The sequence below is a fragment of the Bos javanicus genome, chromosome 16, assembly GCF_032452875.1.
Source record: "Bos javanicus breed banteng chromosome 16, ARS-OSU_banteng_1.0, whole genome shotgun sequence".
Lineage (NCBI taxonomy): Eukaryota > Metazoa > Chordata > Mammalia > Artiodactyla > Bovidae > Bos > Bos javanicus.
In genome coordinates this window covers 34,612,567-34,630,803 of record NC_083883.1, presented here as the reverse complement: position 1 = coordinate 34,630,803, position 18,237 = coordinate 34,612,567, and the positions used below count along the sequence as shown (strand labels likewise).

General features: G+C 37.6%; 1 protein-coding gene across 14 annotated transcripts in view; it reads right to left on the bottom strand.

Annotated features, from left to right (window-relative positions):
- CEP170 (centrosomal protein 170) overlaps nt 1-18,237 on the bottom strand; it is a 131,343-nt gene that overhangs the window by 84,198 nt on the left and 28,908 nt on the right. For all 14 annotated transcript variants that reach the window (XM_061382487.1, XM_061382490.1, XM_061382486.1 and 11 more), the window contains exon 2: nt 9,358-9,503. In XM_061382487.1, the coding sequence (XP_061238471.1) occupies nt 9,358-9,462 (105 nt within the window). In that variant the 5' untranslated portion in view covers nt 9,463-9,503. The remainder of the gene's footprint in view (nt 1-9,357; nt 9,504-18,237) is intronic.

Below are 18,237 nucleotides of genomic sequence, written 5' to 3'. Positions count from 1 at the left end.
AAGATTGTAAATATAGGAAAATACCAAAGTAAAACTAGATTAAATGAGATTTAAACTGTTACTATCCAATAGAAATTTGGCATCACTTTTTAAAGAGGAAAGCTGCCACAATTTTAAAACATTCTTTTCTACCAAAGTCACACTTTTGAGTTCTACCAAATTCTACCAAAGTTCTACTTTTGAGAATTTAAATCAGCTGACTTTGTTGAATGTATCAAATGACAATACTTTTTTAAAAATAATATGAAACTCTTATATGGAAATCATGTGAATGATAACTTCATGTGTTATGTACCTCATTGCAAGAAAAATTACCATACAGGCTTTTCATCTTTCATGTGATATGTTCCTGAATATAAAATTATCCTCGCTTAGAATATGGGCTCTAAAACTCATGGGAGAGCTCTAAGAGAGAAAGAGAAAGTAAAAAAAAGGAATTAGAATGGCAAACAGATTTCTGAAAATTGCTCTTGAGTCTCTTTTAAAGTACACACACACACTCTTTCTCTTAGAGCTTAGTGAGTTATCTATAGATGAAAGTGGCTCAGAGATGAACTATAAGCCTTTGGAAATTTGCACCCAAAGGAAATAACAGTATAGCCACATGAAGAAATAATCTGAGAACCACTGAATATGAACTCAACAACCATTTACTATTGGGTTATTATGTTATCCTTGGTATACTAAAAGCAAAGGAACCATCCAAAATGGGGAGGAGGTATCATTTTCAGTTTTCAGTCCAGCATGTACATGTCACCGACGCAATGGACGTAAGTTTGAGTGGGGTCCGGGAGTTGGTGATGGAGAGGGAAGCCTGGCATGCTGCAGTCCACGGGGTTGCAAACAGTCAGACAAAACTGAGCAACTGAACTGAACTGATGTACAGAGTTTGGAAGTCATTAAGTCTAACTGCTTATATCAATTCTGATCTCCAATCCTAGTGGTTTAAAGCAGCAGTCCCCAACTTTTCTGGCACCAGGAACTGGTTTTATGAAAAATAGTTTTTCCATGACCAGAGGCAGAGTGTGGTTTCAGGACAATCCAAGGGCACTCATTTCTTGTGTTAATGTTAATCTGTATTTGCAGCCACTCCCCACTGGAGCTAGAGCTAGCATCACTGCCTGGGTTCCACCAGATCATCAGGCATTAGATTCTCAAAAGGAGAACACAATCTATTATAGATCCCTCACACGCACAGTTCACAGGAGGGTTCCAGCTCCTATAAGAATCTAATGCTGCCACTGATCTGACAGTAGGCGGAGCTCAGTTGGTAACACAAGCGATAGGAAGCACCTCTAAGTACGGATAAAGGTGCGCTGGCCTGCCACTCACCTCCTGCTGTGTGGCCAGGTTCCTAGAAGGCCATGGACTGGTAGTGGTCTGTGGTCTGGGAGTTGAGGACCCCTGGTTTAAAGTACAGATTCTGGAGTCAAAAAGAACTGGTCCAGCCAGTTGCCAATTACGGAACCTTGGTAAAACTACTCATCTTCATATTAATCACTCTATCAAAAGGTTCACCTAGCTTATAGTTTTTTTTCGTGATGACTAAACACATGGGAGACATTTGTAAAGGCAAAACCGCCCTGCTTGAAAACTCCTCAAGCCTCTTACTGGCTAAGTTAAAATACACCAAATCTTTAATACAGTACACAGGGCTTGCCAAGATCTGGTGGCTTCTAATGCCTAAGTCGTACTCTCTCCAAATGCTTGTGTTCACATCCTACATACAAACTACAAGGAACTATTAAAAACAGATAATGAATGCCATTCTATCTTCAATACCACACACTCAACCACATTCTAACTTTCCAGAAACCACTTATTCATCTTTTAAGATAATTCAGCTCAAGCCATCTCCTCTAGAAGTCTTTCCAGATTCCTCATTCCCACATTTTCTCACAGGCAAAAGTGACCAATCTCTTTTTTGTGTACCCCACACCAACTCCCATCATTGTCTTGTGTTATACTTACTTATTTATATAAACATCTCCTTCTACTAGAGCTACACCCTAAGGACAGAGATCCCATCTGTATACACAGTGATACCTCAGCACTCAACATGTGTGCTAAGTCGGCTTCAGTCATATCCGACTATGTGCGACCACAAGGATTGTAGCCTTCCAGGCTCCTGTCTACGGGATTCTTCAGGCAAGAATACTAGAGTAGGTTGCCATTCTCTTCTCCAGGGGATCTTTCCGACTCAGGGATTGAACCCAGGTCGCCTGATTCTTTACTGTCTGAACCACCAGGGAAGCAGCGGCATGCAGCACAGGGCCTACCTAGCCATATGTTTAAAAAGGTTTGATGGAAAGAAAATTCACGCTATTTGGCCAATCTCATTTCATAAATGATGGAGGTAGAAAAGTTTTCTCATATATAAAATTAAAAAAGTACAGAAGTTACAAAGTTCAGGCCAAATTTTAAGAAGCTGACAAACAAGATGGCTTGAAACAACAGAACCAAACCAAACCAAACCAATTCTGTCTCTCAGATAATTATAAAACTAGAAAAATTTGGAAAATAAGAGTATCAAAATGAAGCAATAATACTTTTCTTAAAAAGAAATACTTCCTTTCCTGCAATAAACAAACAAGAAAAAGCCTGCCACTGAATAAAGTCAAAACATAAAAAACAATTTCAGGCCAGGCACAACAAAAAAGCATCAAAGACTCACACTGACTAATCTGTAACTAAAAACTAGCATATGAAATGGTACAAGCGACTACTTGATATATGTCATACATGGTTTGGGTACGAAACAGCTATTGACCAACATTATTATTTTTCTCTAAAATCTAAGACAGCAAAAAAGACAGAAATACACGGAAAACAAGCTAAGAAAAAACTAAAAAGAGAAAAGACTGCCACTGTATGTCACCATCACTTAAAAAATTTAAAAGATATTGTAGTTGACAGATTCTTTAAACATCCAGTTGCATTTTTACAATCACAGTAATAGTGATTTATCCTTTGCTCCAAAGAATAGATGAAAATTAGTAACCTATGAGCTTCAAAATATATTCCATCATTAATACATCATACAAAATTATTAAATAATGAATCAAATATAATTTTATTATATTTACTATTATGTATGGAAAAAATGTCTAATTAATATGATGATGATTCTCCAAAAGAGAAAAATTCATTCATTTGGGGCAATTAAAAAATTTTATGAATATAAAAATCAGAATTTTGAAAACTCTTTTCAAAAGGCAATCATTTGCATACAGAGGAATCCAATATATTATAATAAAAACCAGTCACTAAATCTTTCTAAATCTTAATTTTATCATTTGCAAAGTGGAGGTAGTTATATCTTTCAAAAATTGCTGAGGCACAATTGAGACAACATAAATGAATAATGATAACAAGAGACAGTGCTATTCAACAGCACGGTGCTTTTAACAGTAGTGCTGTCTGTCACTCAAAGCAAAGCAAACATAACCTTTATCCTTAATTATACTTTATACCTTGCATTCATGGCTCTTTAAGATTTGTTTTACATAACATGTCTTAGGGAACATAGTATAATCATCCTTCAAGACAAACAAGCACAGCAAATTAATTTGTTAAAGTCTTCCAAGATTAAGCGGTAGAAACAGAATTCTTAATTTCAAAATCACCTACTCATTAATATCCAAGCACATTTTCTTCTCAAGGACCACATTCTTTACACTACCTTTTTCGGAGTGAGATGAAACCTACCCTCACCCACCACCCCCCCAAAAAAAACCAACCAAACATTTTTTTTAGTCATAATTAACAACAACAACAACAAAAATTAACTGCAATCAAACAGATCATATGACCTCACGGGATCATTTGTTCCCTTTTTGCAGTACGTTTTAAGCTACATTGTCATCAAAGTATTGTTGCCAGTAAATCTAATTACAGGTAAAAAACTGCTGAAAACTATCTAGCAGAGATTCTAAAAGCTAGCAACTAACCAGTTATCTCCTGTAGGTTAAAAATGAAGGGTTTTTAAACCATAAATGCTAATTAGGCTAACAAAATCTTAAAAGATATTTTATTTAATCATTAAAAAGCAATAAAATAGTACTACTTTTATTTCTAACAATTTCAATTATCAAACCAACTGATCTAACCAATGCAGAACCATTTAATCTATGTAACATCTTAAGATGAAAACATAACTTCATCAACTCAAGAGCTCTCATTTTTCAAAACAAATATAGTTCATATTTATATACTTGCAAGTATTCACTTTTCAAAAGTATAAGCCATACATGAGCTTAGTTCACTTTTCAGAAATAATATAAAAAGAATAATGTTTCAAATAATCCATTTATTTTACTAATATACAATGAAAGATTAAACCACTTAAAAACTAAACACAATTTGTAAAAATACTTGTTCTTACTTTCATACCCAAGATGTGTCTCTCTGTACTAAGAAGTTCCATTAATTTATAGAACTGATTCTGATTACCAGATAACCATTATGCTGATCAAATCATGGGCTTTTTTCAGAGAATACACTGTCTAGTGCAGTGCTATAAGAAGTATGCTCCAATCAGATAAAGAGCATAAGTATTTTTAGAGGTAGAGTCTGAAGAATAGGTAAAAACTGGGTTTTTTCTCACTTGATCATTGAGTTTCCTCATCAGCTTTATATTTTAGTTTTAAAACAAAGCATAAATTTACAAAATAGCCATGAGTAGAAGAGGTGTCCACATTAGACACATTGATGAACTTTAAATAAAAATGTTGATTTTTGACTTCTTATACTGGTAAAAATTGCTTTCAGTTCTTTAAATTTGTTATAAAGGCATTTTTTCAATTATAATATCTGAATCAAATCAAAGATATTTTAAAATTTTGTTGCCACTGATTTCATTTATTTACTGTGGTAAAACATATATAACATATCATTTATCATTTTAAACTTTTTAAAAGTATGATTCAGTGGCATTAATTAAATCTACAATGTTGTACAAACATCACTGTTACATGATACTGGATTCTAAAACCTTTCATCACCCAAACAGAACTCTGTTACTGTAAAGCAGTAACTCCCAAGTCTCCTTCCCCCAGCCACTGGTAATCACTAATCTACTCTGCATCTCTATGATGATGGTTCTAGATATTTGCTTGTATTAGATATTTCTAGATATTGCTTGTTCTAGATATTTCTTGTCTAGAATATATACATATAGATTTTTTTTTTTCTTTTTTTTTGGCTACACTGGGTCTTTGGTGCTGTACTCGGGCCTTCTCTCGTTGTGGAAAGCAGGGCTACTCTCTAGCTCTGGTGCGTGGGATTCTCTTTGCGGTGGGTCCTCCTGTGGAACACAGGCTCTAGGGAACATGGGCTTCAGTGGTTCTGGAGTATGTGCTCAACAGGTGTGGGTGGGGACTCCAGGGCACAGGCTCAGTCATTGCAGCACGTGGGCTCGGCTGCCCCATGGCTTGTGGAGTCACCCTGGACTAGGGATCAAATTCCTGTCCCATGCATTACAAGGTGGGCTCTTAACCACTGACCACCAGAGAAGTCCCTTGATTTGCTTTTTTAAATGACAAATGATGTTGAGCATCTTTCACATGCTTATCAGCCATATTTATATCTTCTTTGGAGAAATGTATCAAGTCTTTTGTCCATTTTTTTAAAGGGGGATATTTGTGATCTGTTATTGAGTTGTAGGAGTTCTTCACATACTTTGGATATTAAACTCTTATAAGATATATGTTTTTATAAATATTTTCTCCCATTCTATGAGTTGTCCTTTCAATCTTGATAGTATCCTAAGATGCACAAGGTTTTCATTTTGATAAAGTCAAATTTATCTACTTTCTGCTTTCTCTGTTTGTGCGACTGGTATCATGAATCACGAATCTACTGCCAAATCCAAGGTCATAAAGATTTATCCCTATGATTTATTCTAAGGGTTTTATGGCTTTAGCTTTTATATTCAGGTCATTGATCCATTTTGAGTTAATTTTTATATATGTTGTGAAGCAGGGGACCAAACTCACTTTATTTTTATGTGGAAGTACAGTTGTCCAAATTTTATCTGTTGGAAAGACCATTCTTTACTGAACAGACTTGGCTCCCTTCTCAAAAACCTAATGCAGCTGTGTCCTCGGGCTGCCACAACAAAGTACCATAAATTGGGTGGTAAAATCAGTTAAAAACAATACGTTTCTTCTCTCAAAGTTCTGGACTCCGGAAGTCCAAATTCAAGGAGTTGGTAGGACTGTGTTTCCTCTAAAACTTTTAGGGAAGAATCTTCCTTTGTCTCTTCCAGTTTCTCATAACCCATGTTTCCTGAGCTTCTGGCAGCATAACTCCAATCTCTGCTTCTATTTTTACATGGCTGTCTTCTCTGTGGGTCTGTCTTTTCCTCATCTGATGACACAAGTTATACTGGCTTAGAACCCACCCTAATAACTCCATCTTAACTTGACTATATCCTCAAAGACCCTATTTCCAAATAAGGTCACATTCGTAAGTATGGGGTATTAAGACTTTCATACATCTTTTGGGGGAACACAATTCAAAACATAACAGCCATAGGCATATGGGCTTATTTCTGAACTCTCCATTCTGTTCCATTTGTCTATATGTCTACCCTTATTCCAGTATTGCTAGCTTTATAATAAATTTAGAATTTGAGAAGTGTGAGCCATTCAACTTTATTCTTCTTTTTGAAGGTTGCTTTGCCATTTTTAAATTTTGCAACTTTGCCAAACTATTCAGAAACAAAAAATCTTTGAAAGTGAAAGTGAAGTCGCTCAGTTGTGTCCAACTCTTTGTGACCCCATGGACTGTCCTCCGTCCATGGGATTTTTCAGTCAAGATTACTGGAGTGGGTTGCCATTCCCTTCTCCAGATTCCCGACCCAAGGATTGAACCCAGGTCTCCTGCATTATAAGCAAGACACTCTACTGTCTGAGCCACCAGGGAAGTCTAAATAATCTTTAACCAATCTTTATTATGGGTTCCATTTTCCTGATTCTTTAGAGGCCTGATAATTTTTTACTGGTTACCAGACACTGGGAATTTTACCTTTTTGGATGATGGATATTTCTATATTCCTATAAATATTCTTGAACTTTGCTCTGAGATACAGCTAAATTACTTTTTAAAAAATGTGACCCTTTTGTTTTTAATATTTTTAGATAAGAGTAGAACTCAGACTAGCATTAATTATTTCCCCAATACAGAGGGGTAGAGACCAATGCCCTGTGAATTATGAAGATCTCCAATCTGGCTGTTAGAAATAGGAATCATTTCTAACCCTGTTAGTGCCAATTACTGTTAACTCTATAATCTTTTTGAGTTTTGTTCCCCCTGCCCTTGGGGAGTTTCTTCACACATGTGTGCTGATCTGTACTCAATCACATATGTGTGTGCGTTTAGTTGCTCAGTCCTGTCTGATTCTTTGTGACCCTTTGGACTGAAGTCTACCAGGCTCCTCTGTCCATGGAATTTCTGAGGCAAGAATACTGGAGTGGGTTGCCATTTCTTCCTCCAGGGGATCTTTCTGATCCAGGGAATGAACCTCCGTCTCCTGTGTCTCCTGTACTGCAGGTGGATTCTTTACCCACTGAGCCATCAGGGAAGTTCCACTCAATCACATACTCAAGGGTAATTCTCTGCAGAGTTCTTTCTCTGTGTAGCTCTTTCCTCTCTGATACTGGATCGCGTCTTGGTCTCCTTGGACTCTCAGTTTCCTCCCTCCAACCTAAATGTCAGATAACCTACATTTGTTACACATAAACCAAGACACAGACACCTCACCAGTCATGTCTTTTAATCCTATCTCCCTGTAAGTGTAAAAAGAGATTTATCCTGTAAGTTCCTAAACAGCCATTCCCATATTTCTTAAGATATTGCTAGGCTGGTTCAAGACAAATGCCATGCAGAAACAACCTCTTCCACTCTCTAAAGAATGAGTTCTACCCAGTTTGAACCTAAAATATGTTTCAGTTACAAGTGGCCTATATCCAAACAGAATCATTACTGCCTTCTTCTTAGTTGCTAGTCTCACCACTCCATCACATTGAGGAGCCCAGAAAATCTTTGTACTATTCTATTTCTCACTGAATTTGTTTAATTAAGGTATCATTAAACATGTAACTCATATAGCTCTACAGTGGCTTTACTTTTACTGTCTCAAAACTGTAAGTTCTTAAAGTAAAAATGTATATAAATATATGCAAATCTGACTTTTCTGGGGATAATGAAGGTTTTCTCAGTCTCAGCACTACTGATATTTTTGAGCAAATAATTCTTTGTTGTATGTGTTCTGGGGGTAACAGAGGAGGTATGAAGAAGTATTTTACATACCGTAGGGTGTTTAGCAAACCTGCTTGACCTTTGCCTGCTGAATGTCAGTAGCAATCACTTCCAGTCCTTCACCATGCATGACAATCAAAATGTCTCTAAATATTGCAGATATCTTTTGGAAAAGTTAGAGAAGGCAGGATCATACCAATTGAGAACCACTGGGCTAACACAATAAACATCTCTATTCTAAGCACTTGTTCAGTTTTTAATCAATAAAAGCGGGGACAGCAATTGGATAAAACTTTATTTTAGACTGTCAGGACCTATTAAATTAACAAAGTTCTCAAAAACTTGGGGATCATTTTTGCTAATTACTTTGCTCAAAAATATCTTAAAAGTGTGTTTTAAAAGTAATTGCTTTAAAATGAAGCTTCCCAGTGGCACAGTGGTAAAGAATCTACCTGCCAATGCAGGAGACCTAAGAGACATGGGTTTGATTCCTGCATCGGGAAGATCCCTTGGGAAAAGAAATGGCAACCCACTCCAGTATTCTTGCCTGGAAAATTTCCATGGACAGAGAAGTCTGGTGGGCTACAGTCTATGGGGTTGCAAAGAGTTGGGACACGACTGAGCATACACACACCTTTAAAAATAATTCCGTTTTAAATACCAACAATCTGCATGCTCAAACTATTAGAAGATATAATGAATAAATATGAATATCTCTGAAAGAAACAGATTAATTCCAGTATCAATCAACTACCCATGAATAAAATTCAGTTTTACTTCATGCTATGCTAATTTTATGAATTAGTACACTTACATGGAGATAAAATTATTACTTGTGTGTTAAAAGTGCATAATGTGAAACTTCTTAAAAATAAACTTCTCTACTCAAAGTTCTCATTTTTTAATATATAATCTCCAAGACTTAGAACTTCTTTTTAAATGGTACAAAAGGGAAAAAATTAAACTAGTAGCTAGAATTTAAAGACGGAGAGTTGGAAAGCTCAAAGTTCACAGTAAAGTAGTGTTGCTGTTCAAAGAAAAATACTTCATAACAATTTCAGGTTTTGAGTAGACATAGAAGGTGGATGCAATTACCTGCAACATGAGCTCACAGTCATCTCTTCCAACAAAAATCATTTCTCGTGGCAGCCTGTGGCGAGTGCCTCCACTGCTCACCAAAAACCAGGATGTTAAGCTCATTTTCTGTTTAGCTTCTAAGTCTTTGGGAAAGCTACGTCATCCTGAAGAGAGAGATTTAGAAAAGCATACATTCAGATATTTTCAATTTCGGTATCTATTCACCAAACCCTGTAAGTAGGCCTTGGAATAGAACTGCATTCAACATTTACACCTGACTAAATAAATAGACAGTCCACAGATCCCAGGAAAAAAACATATCTAACATATTCTCAGAAGTAAGTCTACAAACTCCAATAAGAGGTCAATTAAAAAAAAATTAGTCAATTAGGCAGTCAACTAATAACATTTATCATACGTCTGAAAGGCTTTCAGCATAGCTTATAAAGGTCTACAATTCTTAGGTAAATGATCACGTTTGTATAATGTTAACCTCAGTAAATGCTAGCAATATTACAATATTATACAAATAAGTATCTAAACTACAAATGATTTGAGAAAGACAGACTCAATTTAAATGAATATATTTGATAACTGATTAAGAGCTAACAAGGGACAACAAAGAAACTGCTTCACTATCAGTGTAGACCATTCAATGCTCTTTCAAAAGTATGCAATTTATGTACTGTACTTTTACCACTCTAATGGCAAAAAGTGAAGAGGAACCAAAAAGCCTCTTGATGAGGGTGAAAGAGGAGAGTGAAAAAGCTGGCTTGAAGCTTAACATTAAAAAACTAAGATTATGGCATCTGGTCCAATCATTTCATAGCAAACAGAAGGGGAAAAAGTAGAAACAGTGACAGATTTTATTTTCTTGGGCTCCAAAATCACTGTGGACAGTGACTACGTCCATGAAATTCAAAGACGCTTGCTCCTTGGAAGGAAAGCTATGACAAACCTGTGCTGTGCTTAGTCACTCAGTCATATCCAACTCTTTGCAACCCCATGGACTGAAGGCCGCCAGGCTCCTCTGTCCATGGGATTCTCCAGACAAGAATACTGGAGGGGGTTGCCCTCCTCCAGAGGATCTTCCCAAAAAGGGATAAAACCTACGTCTCTTGTACTGCAGGCAGATTTTTTACCATCTGAGCCACCAGGGAAGCCCTAGATAACATATTAAAAAGCAGAGACATCACTTTGCCAACAAAGGTCCGTATAGTCAAAACTATGGTTTATTCTAGTAGTCACGTACAGATATGACTACTGTACCGTATCTGTATGGTATACACCATACAGATGGTGGACCACAGAGAGAAGGTTGAGCATCAAAGAATTGATGGTTTTGAATTGTGGTGCTGGAAAAGACTCTTTAGAGTCCCTTGGACTGCAAGGAGATCAAACCAGTCAATCCTAAAGGAAATCAATTCTGAATATTCATTGGAAGGACTGATGCTGAAGCTGAACTCCAATACTTTGGCCACCTGATGCAAAGAGCTGACTCTGTGGAAAAGAACCTGATGCTGGGAAAGACTAAAGGCAACAGGAGAAGGGGATTGCAGAGGACGAGATGATTAGACAGCATCACCTATTCAATGGACATGAGTTTGAGCAAACTCTAAGAGACAGTGGAGGACAGAGGAGCCTGGTGTGCTGCAGTTCATGGCGACTGAAAAACAACTTTTGTAAATACATTTTTCCTAGAGCCGCAGTTCCTAAACTTTTTGTCCTTGAGATTCTTCTACACTCAGAAAAAAAAAAAGACCCTAAAGAACATTTTGTTTACATGGATTAGATATATTAATATTTATCATATTAGAAATAAAAACCGAGAAACTGGTATGAATTAATTCATTTTAAAATTATTGATAAATCAATTTTACAGAATAGCTAACATTTTAATGAAGACTAATTATACTTCCCCCAAAATCAGTGAGACTAATACCATTATACATTTTTTAAAATCAAATCTTTAAGGTCTGATTTAATAGAAGATTTTCATATCTGCTCTGAATTCAATCTGTTTAACTTAACATACTTAAAAACTTAGCTTCATACTTATTTCCAGATAACTAATGGGAAATGGTAAATTTATTGTAATAATCTTTCCAAATAAATGAAGATGGTTTTCTTTGATACTACACCAAAACTTCCCAGGTGGTAATTTCTTGAATGTTATTTACAATACGGAATCTGAAACTGCATACATTTTAACATGAGAATCTATTTTCTGCTTTGAAGGGATTTTGTAACTTCATACATTGATCACTTGAAAAACACTGGCTCCCTAAGTTACACAGATCTTCCAAGTGATGATACATTTTACTACACTATTTAAAAATATCACATTCATTTAATATCATCATTCATCTCATAAGAAAAGTCTTTTAAGTTCTGGGCAGTTGTGAAGCAGCAGAATCAAGTTCCTAAAATTCGAATTTTCTCTTGCAAGCCTAATTTTCCTGTCAAAAAACACTGTTAATTCTTTTCCTTGAAGTGACAGGTTTATATTGTCTACCAAATACTCAAGTTTGCAAAACCATAATTTGTCTGCCAGTCATTATTTCAAGTAAAAATAGTGTTCCATGAAACAACTGGCTAGTTCAGCTCACAACTCAAACAATAACACAAATGCTTTTCTTGAGACAACCGTGGTACTTTGGTACACAGAAAAAAGTGCTTTATGTGCAGTTCCATTTAGTCACACAGAACATTAAAAAGATGGTGATTCGAAGGTCGAGATTTATTAGACTTAATACTTTTTAACACTTTATCAAGGACATTCTTTAGTGAAACCGGCTTTTTTTTCTTACTTTCCAGTGCACGGCAGTGAAGAATATGACTGCTATTAGCACAGTAGGATGCCAATGCCTTCACTAAGGAAGCAGCAGCCTTAGCCAGCATTGTTTTTCATATCAGTTCAAAGGTCCATACAATAAAAAAAGCAAATAATGCTTTGATAATATTAAGAAAACAGTTTTGACTTCACGACCCGTGATATGGTTTCAGGGACTCCCAGAGGCCTGTTGACTGAGCTTCAAGAACTACTGTCTTAGAGGATGTGACTATGTCATTAGGAGCATAAACTTAAGAGTCAGACACTCCTGTTCTACAGTTATTTCTGCATGACCTTGGCCAAGTTACTTACTCCGGGTCCCTTAGTTTCCTCTTGTGTAAAATGGAAACAAGGATAGTGTCTACATGACAGCTTTTTTCTTATGGATCAAAGACTACTACTTACAGTATATTTTTCCTGTGAAATGATCCATTCTCTTACGATTTAATAAGCAGCAAACCTTGTGGCTCAGCTGGTAAAGAATCTGCCTACAATGAGGGAGACCTGGGTTCGATCCCTGGGTTGGGAAGGTTCCCTGGAGAAGGGAAAGGCTACCCACTCCGGTATTCTGACCTGGAGAATTCCATGGACTGTAGAGTCCATGGGGTCGCAAAGAGCTGGACACAACTGAATGACTTTTACTTTCACTTTATACCACAAAACAATGAAACATTCTGCAATAAGAAACACATCTATACATTAAAAGAAAATCCTTTAAAATGTGGACTTTTATGTTAAAGTAAAAACCTTGTATGTTATGAATTTGTCTACACATACATGAAACCATGCGCTTCATCAAAATAAGCAAATAATTTTCTGTAAAGTGAAAACTATTAATTTCTATTCTCTTTTGAGTTTATTACATTAATATGGTCAATTTATGTGGATTCTTAAATCTTCCATTCACCTAACTCCTTGATGCAGATGCTGCTGTTAGTCTTCTACTCATCAGTCTGCAATGTGCAAGCTCAGCTGTCAAGTTGTGTCCAACTCTTTGTGACTCATGAACTGTAGCCCTCAGGACCCTCTGTCCACGGAATTTTCCAGGCAAGAATACCGGAGTTGGTTGCCATTTCCTTCTCCAAGGGATCTTGCTGACCCAGGGATCACACCTGCATCTCCTACATTGGCAGGCAGGTTCTTTACCACTGAGCCAGCAAAGGAAGCATTCATCTGTGTACTTTCAGTCAAAATGGTTTTCAGCATTTCATACATCAAGTGTCGCTACTGCTACTGCTAAGTCACTTCAGTCGTGTCCGACTCTGTGCGACCCCACAGATGGCAGCCCACCAGGCTCTGCCGTCCCTGGGATTCTCCAGGCAAGAATAGTGGAGTGGGTTGCCATTTCCTTCTCCAATGCATGAAAGTGAAAAGAGAAAGTGAAGTCTCTCAGTCGTGTCCGACTCTTAGCAACCCCATGGACTGCAGCCCACCAGGCTCCTCCATCCATGGGATTTTCCAGGCAAGGGTACTGGAGTGGGGTGCCATTGCCTTCTCCGTAAGTCGTGTCCAACTCTTGCGAACCCATAGACTGTAGCCCACCAGGCTCCTTGGTCCATGGGATTTCCCAGGCAAGAATACTGGATTGGGTTGCCATTCCCTTCTCCAGGGGATGTTCCCAACCCAGGGATCGAACCTGGGTCTCCTGAATTGCAGGCGGATTCTCTACTGCCTGAGCCACCGGGGAAGCCCAAATAAGTACATAACTATATAAAATAAAATTTTATATAAATCTGGAAAACTCAGCAGTGGCCAAAGGACTTTTCATTTCATTCCACTGAAATGAAAAGGTCAGTTTTCATTTCAATCCCAAAGAAGGGTAATGCCAAAGAATGTCCAAACTACCTCAAAATCACGTTCATTTCACATGCTAGCAAGGTAACACTCAAAATCCTTCAAGCCAGGCTTCAACAGAATGTGAAAAAAAACTTCCAGATGTACAAGAGGGATTTAGAAAAGGCAGAGGAACTAGAGACCAAATTGCCAGCATCCACTGGGTCATAGAAAAATCAAGGGAATTCCAGAAAAACATCTTCTTCTGCGTCATTGACTATGCGAAAGACTTTGGCTGTGTGGATCACAACAAACTATGGAAAATTCTTAAAGAGATGGGAATACCAGGCCATCTAACCTGCCTCCTGAGAAATATATATGCAGGTCAAGAAGCAACAGTTAGAAATGGACATGGAACAATGGACTGGTTCAAAATTGGGAACGAGTATGTTTATTGTTACCCTGCTTATTTAACTTATATGCAGAGTACATCATGCATAATGCCAGGCTGAATAGAGCACAAGCTGGAAATAAGATTGCCAGGAGAATTATCAATAACCTCAGATATGCAGATGACACCACCCTTATGGCAGAAAGCGAAGAGGAACTAAAGAGACTCTTGGTAAAGGTGAAAGGAGAGAGTGAAAAGGCTGGCTTAAAACTCGACATTCAAAAAAAGAAGATTATGGCATCTGGTCCCATCAATTCATGGCAAACAGGTGGGGAACCAATGGAAACAGTGACAGACTTCTTTCTTGGACTCCAAAATCACTACGCACAGTGACTGTAGCCATGAAATTAAAAGATGCTTACTCCTTGGAAGAAAAGCTACGACAAACCTAGATAGTGTATTAAAAAGCAGAGACATTACTTTGCTGACAAAAGTCCGTATAATCAAATCTATGGTTTTTCCAGTAGTCGTGTATGGATGTGATCAGATCAGTTCAGTTCAGTTGCTCAGCTGTGTCCGACTCTTTGTGACCTCATGGACTGCAGCACGCCAGGCTTTCCTGTCCATCACCAACTCCCAGAGCTTACTCAAACTCATGTCCATCAAGTCGGTGATGCCATAAACCATCTCATCCTCTGTCATCCCCTTCTCCTGCCTTCAACCCTTCCCAGGAGCAGGGTCTTTTCCAACGAGTCAGTTGTTCACATCAGCTGGCCAAAGTATTGGAGCTTCAGCTTTAGCATCAGTCCTTTCAATGAATATTCAGGATTGATTTCCTTTAGGATGGACTGGTTGGATCTCCTTGCAGTCCAAGGGACTCTCAAGAGTCTTCTCCAACACCACAGTTCAAAAGCATCAATTCTTCAGTGCTCACTTTCTTTATGATTCAACTCTCACATCCATGCATGACCACTGGAAACACCACAGCTTTGACTAGACAGACCTTTGTCAGCAAAGTAACGTCTCTGCTTTTAAATACACTGTCTAGGTTGGTCATAGTTTTTCTTCCAAGGAGCAAGCATCTTTTCATTTCATAGCTGCAGTCACCATCTGCAGTGATTTTGGAACCCAATAAAATAAAGTCTCTCCTGTTTCCATTGTTTCTCCGTCTATTTGCCATGAAGTGATGGGGCCAGGTGCCATGATCTTCATTTTTTGAATGTTGACTTTTAAGCCAGCTTTGTCACTCTCCTCTTTCACTTTCATCAAGAAGCTCTTTAGTTCCTCTTCACTTTCTACCAGAAGCGTGGTGTCATCTGCTTATCTGAGGTTATTGATATTTCTCCCAGCAATCTTGATTCCATCCTGTGCCTCTCGTAAACCCTGGCATTTCTCATTATATACTTTGCATATAAGTTAAATAAGCAGAGTGACAATATACAGCCTTGACGTACTCCTTTACCAATTTTGAACTAGTCCATTGTTCCATGTCTGGTTTTAACTGTTGATGCTTGACCTGCATACATATTTCTCAGGAGGCAGGTATGGTGGTCTGGTATCAGCCAGACCCATCATCAGCCCCACTCATTATCAAAATACATCAACTAAACAATAATCATACATTGCATATCGTTTATGTCAATGCTCTAAAATTACTCACTTAAACATTTTAGGGAAAAATTATGATAATATAAAATGCCTTGTAACTTATTCATAAAATGAAAAATACTACAACCTTTAATTCATACATATTTCAGTTCTGAAGAGTCCATTTAATGGATCACTGATTGAACTTCCTGAAACACCTTCTCAAAGCACAGTCTTTAGGTCATACTGGAAATCTAAAGACTCAATAGTATGGAGGACCACTGACCTTCACAAAGATTACAGTCCCAGACCTTCTTACATACTCAAGTGCAACCATAAACTATAACGTTTGCTCTATGACTTTGCAATTCCTCAAATTAAAGGTGGTGATAATGATAGAATAGGATAGATACACAGGTACTTATTGAAGTCCCAGCAAAGGACTGTAGACAGAGAGGGAAACCTAGGAAACTTTGGGAGACCACTGTAAGTTAATGATCGCTCAAGAAAGCTATTGGAACATCATGGGAGGAAGCAGCCTTACTTAACTATAAAGCCATAAATAAAAGCACAAGATACGCCCCAGGCCATGAGGTGAAAGAAAAATGTCACCACCCTTCTACTGATTAGAATAAATGCTATGATAATCCTAGTTGACCTCACAGGAGGTGCTGGTGATATAAGCCTGATATCTTCTTGAAGAAGGTGGTCTTTGCCCTCTCTTTAACTTTTCTTTGATTATAAAATTTTAGTCTTCTTGATCCTCGGGGCAGAGATTCCTCATGTGCTCACTTACTTGTATCTCTCACAAGTGCTTTATGTTAATAAAACTACTTCTTGCCTATCACTTGTGTGCTGAGACACAAGGAACCTGAGCCTCAGTAAGTCCAGATGCAAGGTGACTGATTCTGATTAAATGACCATGGGTTCAAATTTTTATTAGGGTTTTGCCTGGGAATTTGAGTCCCAGCATGTGGGTTCAAGGCCCAGTCTGAGGTGCACTGTTTGAGTGGGGCTATAATTTCCCTCTATATAACTCTGGGCTATGCTTCATGACTTGTTTTGGCCAATGGGGTGATGTTAATAGTTGTGATGCAAATGGAGACTAAAATATGCTTGGGCAACTGGGTTTGATCTCTTGTACCTCTGCCTTCACCATAAAAAGAACATGCCCTGGCTAGCCCATTGGTTCAAGAAGAAAGACATATGGAAGAGATATAGATCTAACACAGAACTTGAAGCATGCCCTCAAGTATGTCATTCAACCACTAAGAACAGATATATGAACAATAATAAAATTACTGTTGTTTTGAGTCATTGAGAGATTTGCAGGTTGACTATAATGCACAAAAGATGAGTATAATTTACTGAAATAGAAGGTCTTTCAACAGTAGAATGAGAATCCAATACACTTATTTCTAAAAATATACATATGAAATTTTTGTTGAAATTGTCCCCTTTTCCCCACTTTCTTCATCTCAGAATGGTAACATTTATTTGTGTAATTAAACCTAAGGCTGTGATGTATTACAGAACTACAAACTGTAGGTAAAGGGAGCTTATTTTAACAAAAAATAAAAAAATGAGAGAATCCAGAAATAGAAGAAGATGCAAGCTCACTTTTTCGGGTGAACAGGGTCAACATCTACAGTTTACTTTTCCACCATTTGCAACAGTTCAGTCTACCCACAGGAGAATCATCCAAGCTCCTCTCATAGTGGGCAAAAACACACTGATGATGTTGCAGAAGTCAAGTTGAGAGAAATGAGTGGGAAGAATCTCACCATTCTGTGTGAAGAGTGTGTATGTTATCTGCCTGGTTAAGCATAGCACTTTACCCTACCCTTGAGTAAGCTTGATGGTCACATGTTTGGAGTCTCTCTGATATAGTATCTTCAGATAATAAACCTCTCAACTTCTGTGGGAATGGGGGTTTAGGCAACGAGCCCTGATAGTTTTTTATATGAACTTTCAACTAATTTCCTTGTTTTCAGTCCATCCTGCCTACTAAGATACAGGGTATGTCACATTCCCCAGCCTTTCCAAGATTCTAAGAGAATTCAATTGTTTATTTAGTTCTTCCTACCACAGTTCCCCCTCTTCCAAAACTTTCTCAACGTCTCTTCCTCTCCTTCTCTTTGTATTAGTGAGACTGGGAAGAAGTGAGAAAATTTCAGGGGTCCTATTCAAAATACTTCTTGAAAACTGTTTCTTTTAGCATACAATTTTGAAATAACACTGAACTACAGATTGACTCGAGAAATTTAGCTACTCTTAAAAGAAGTGAATTTCCAATGATAATATCTCTTCTCCA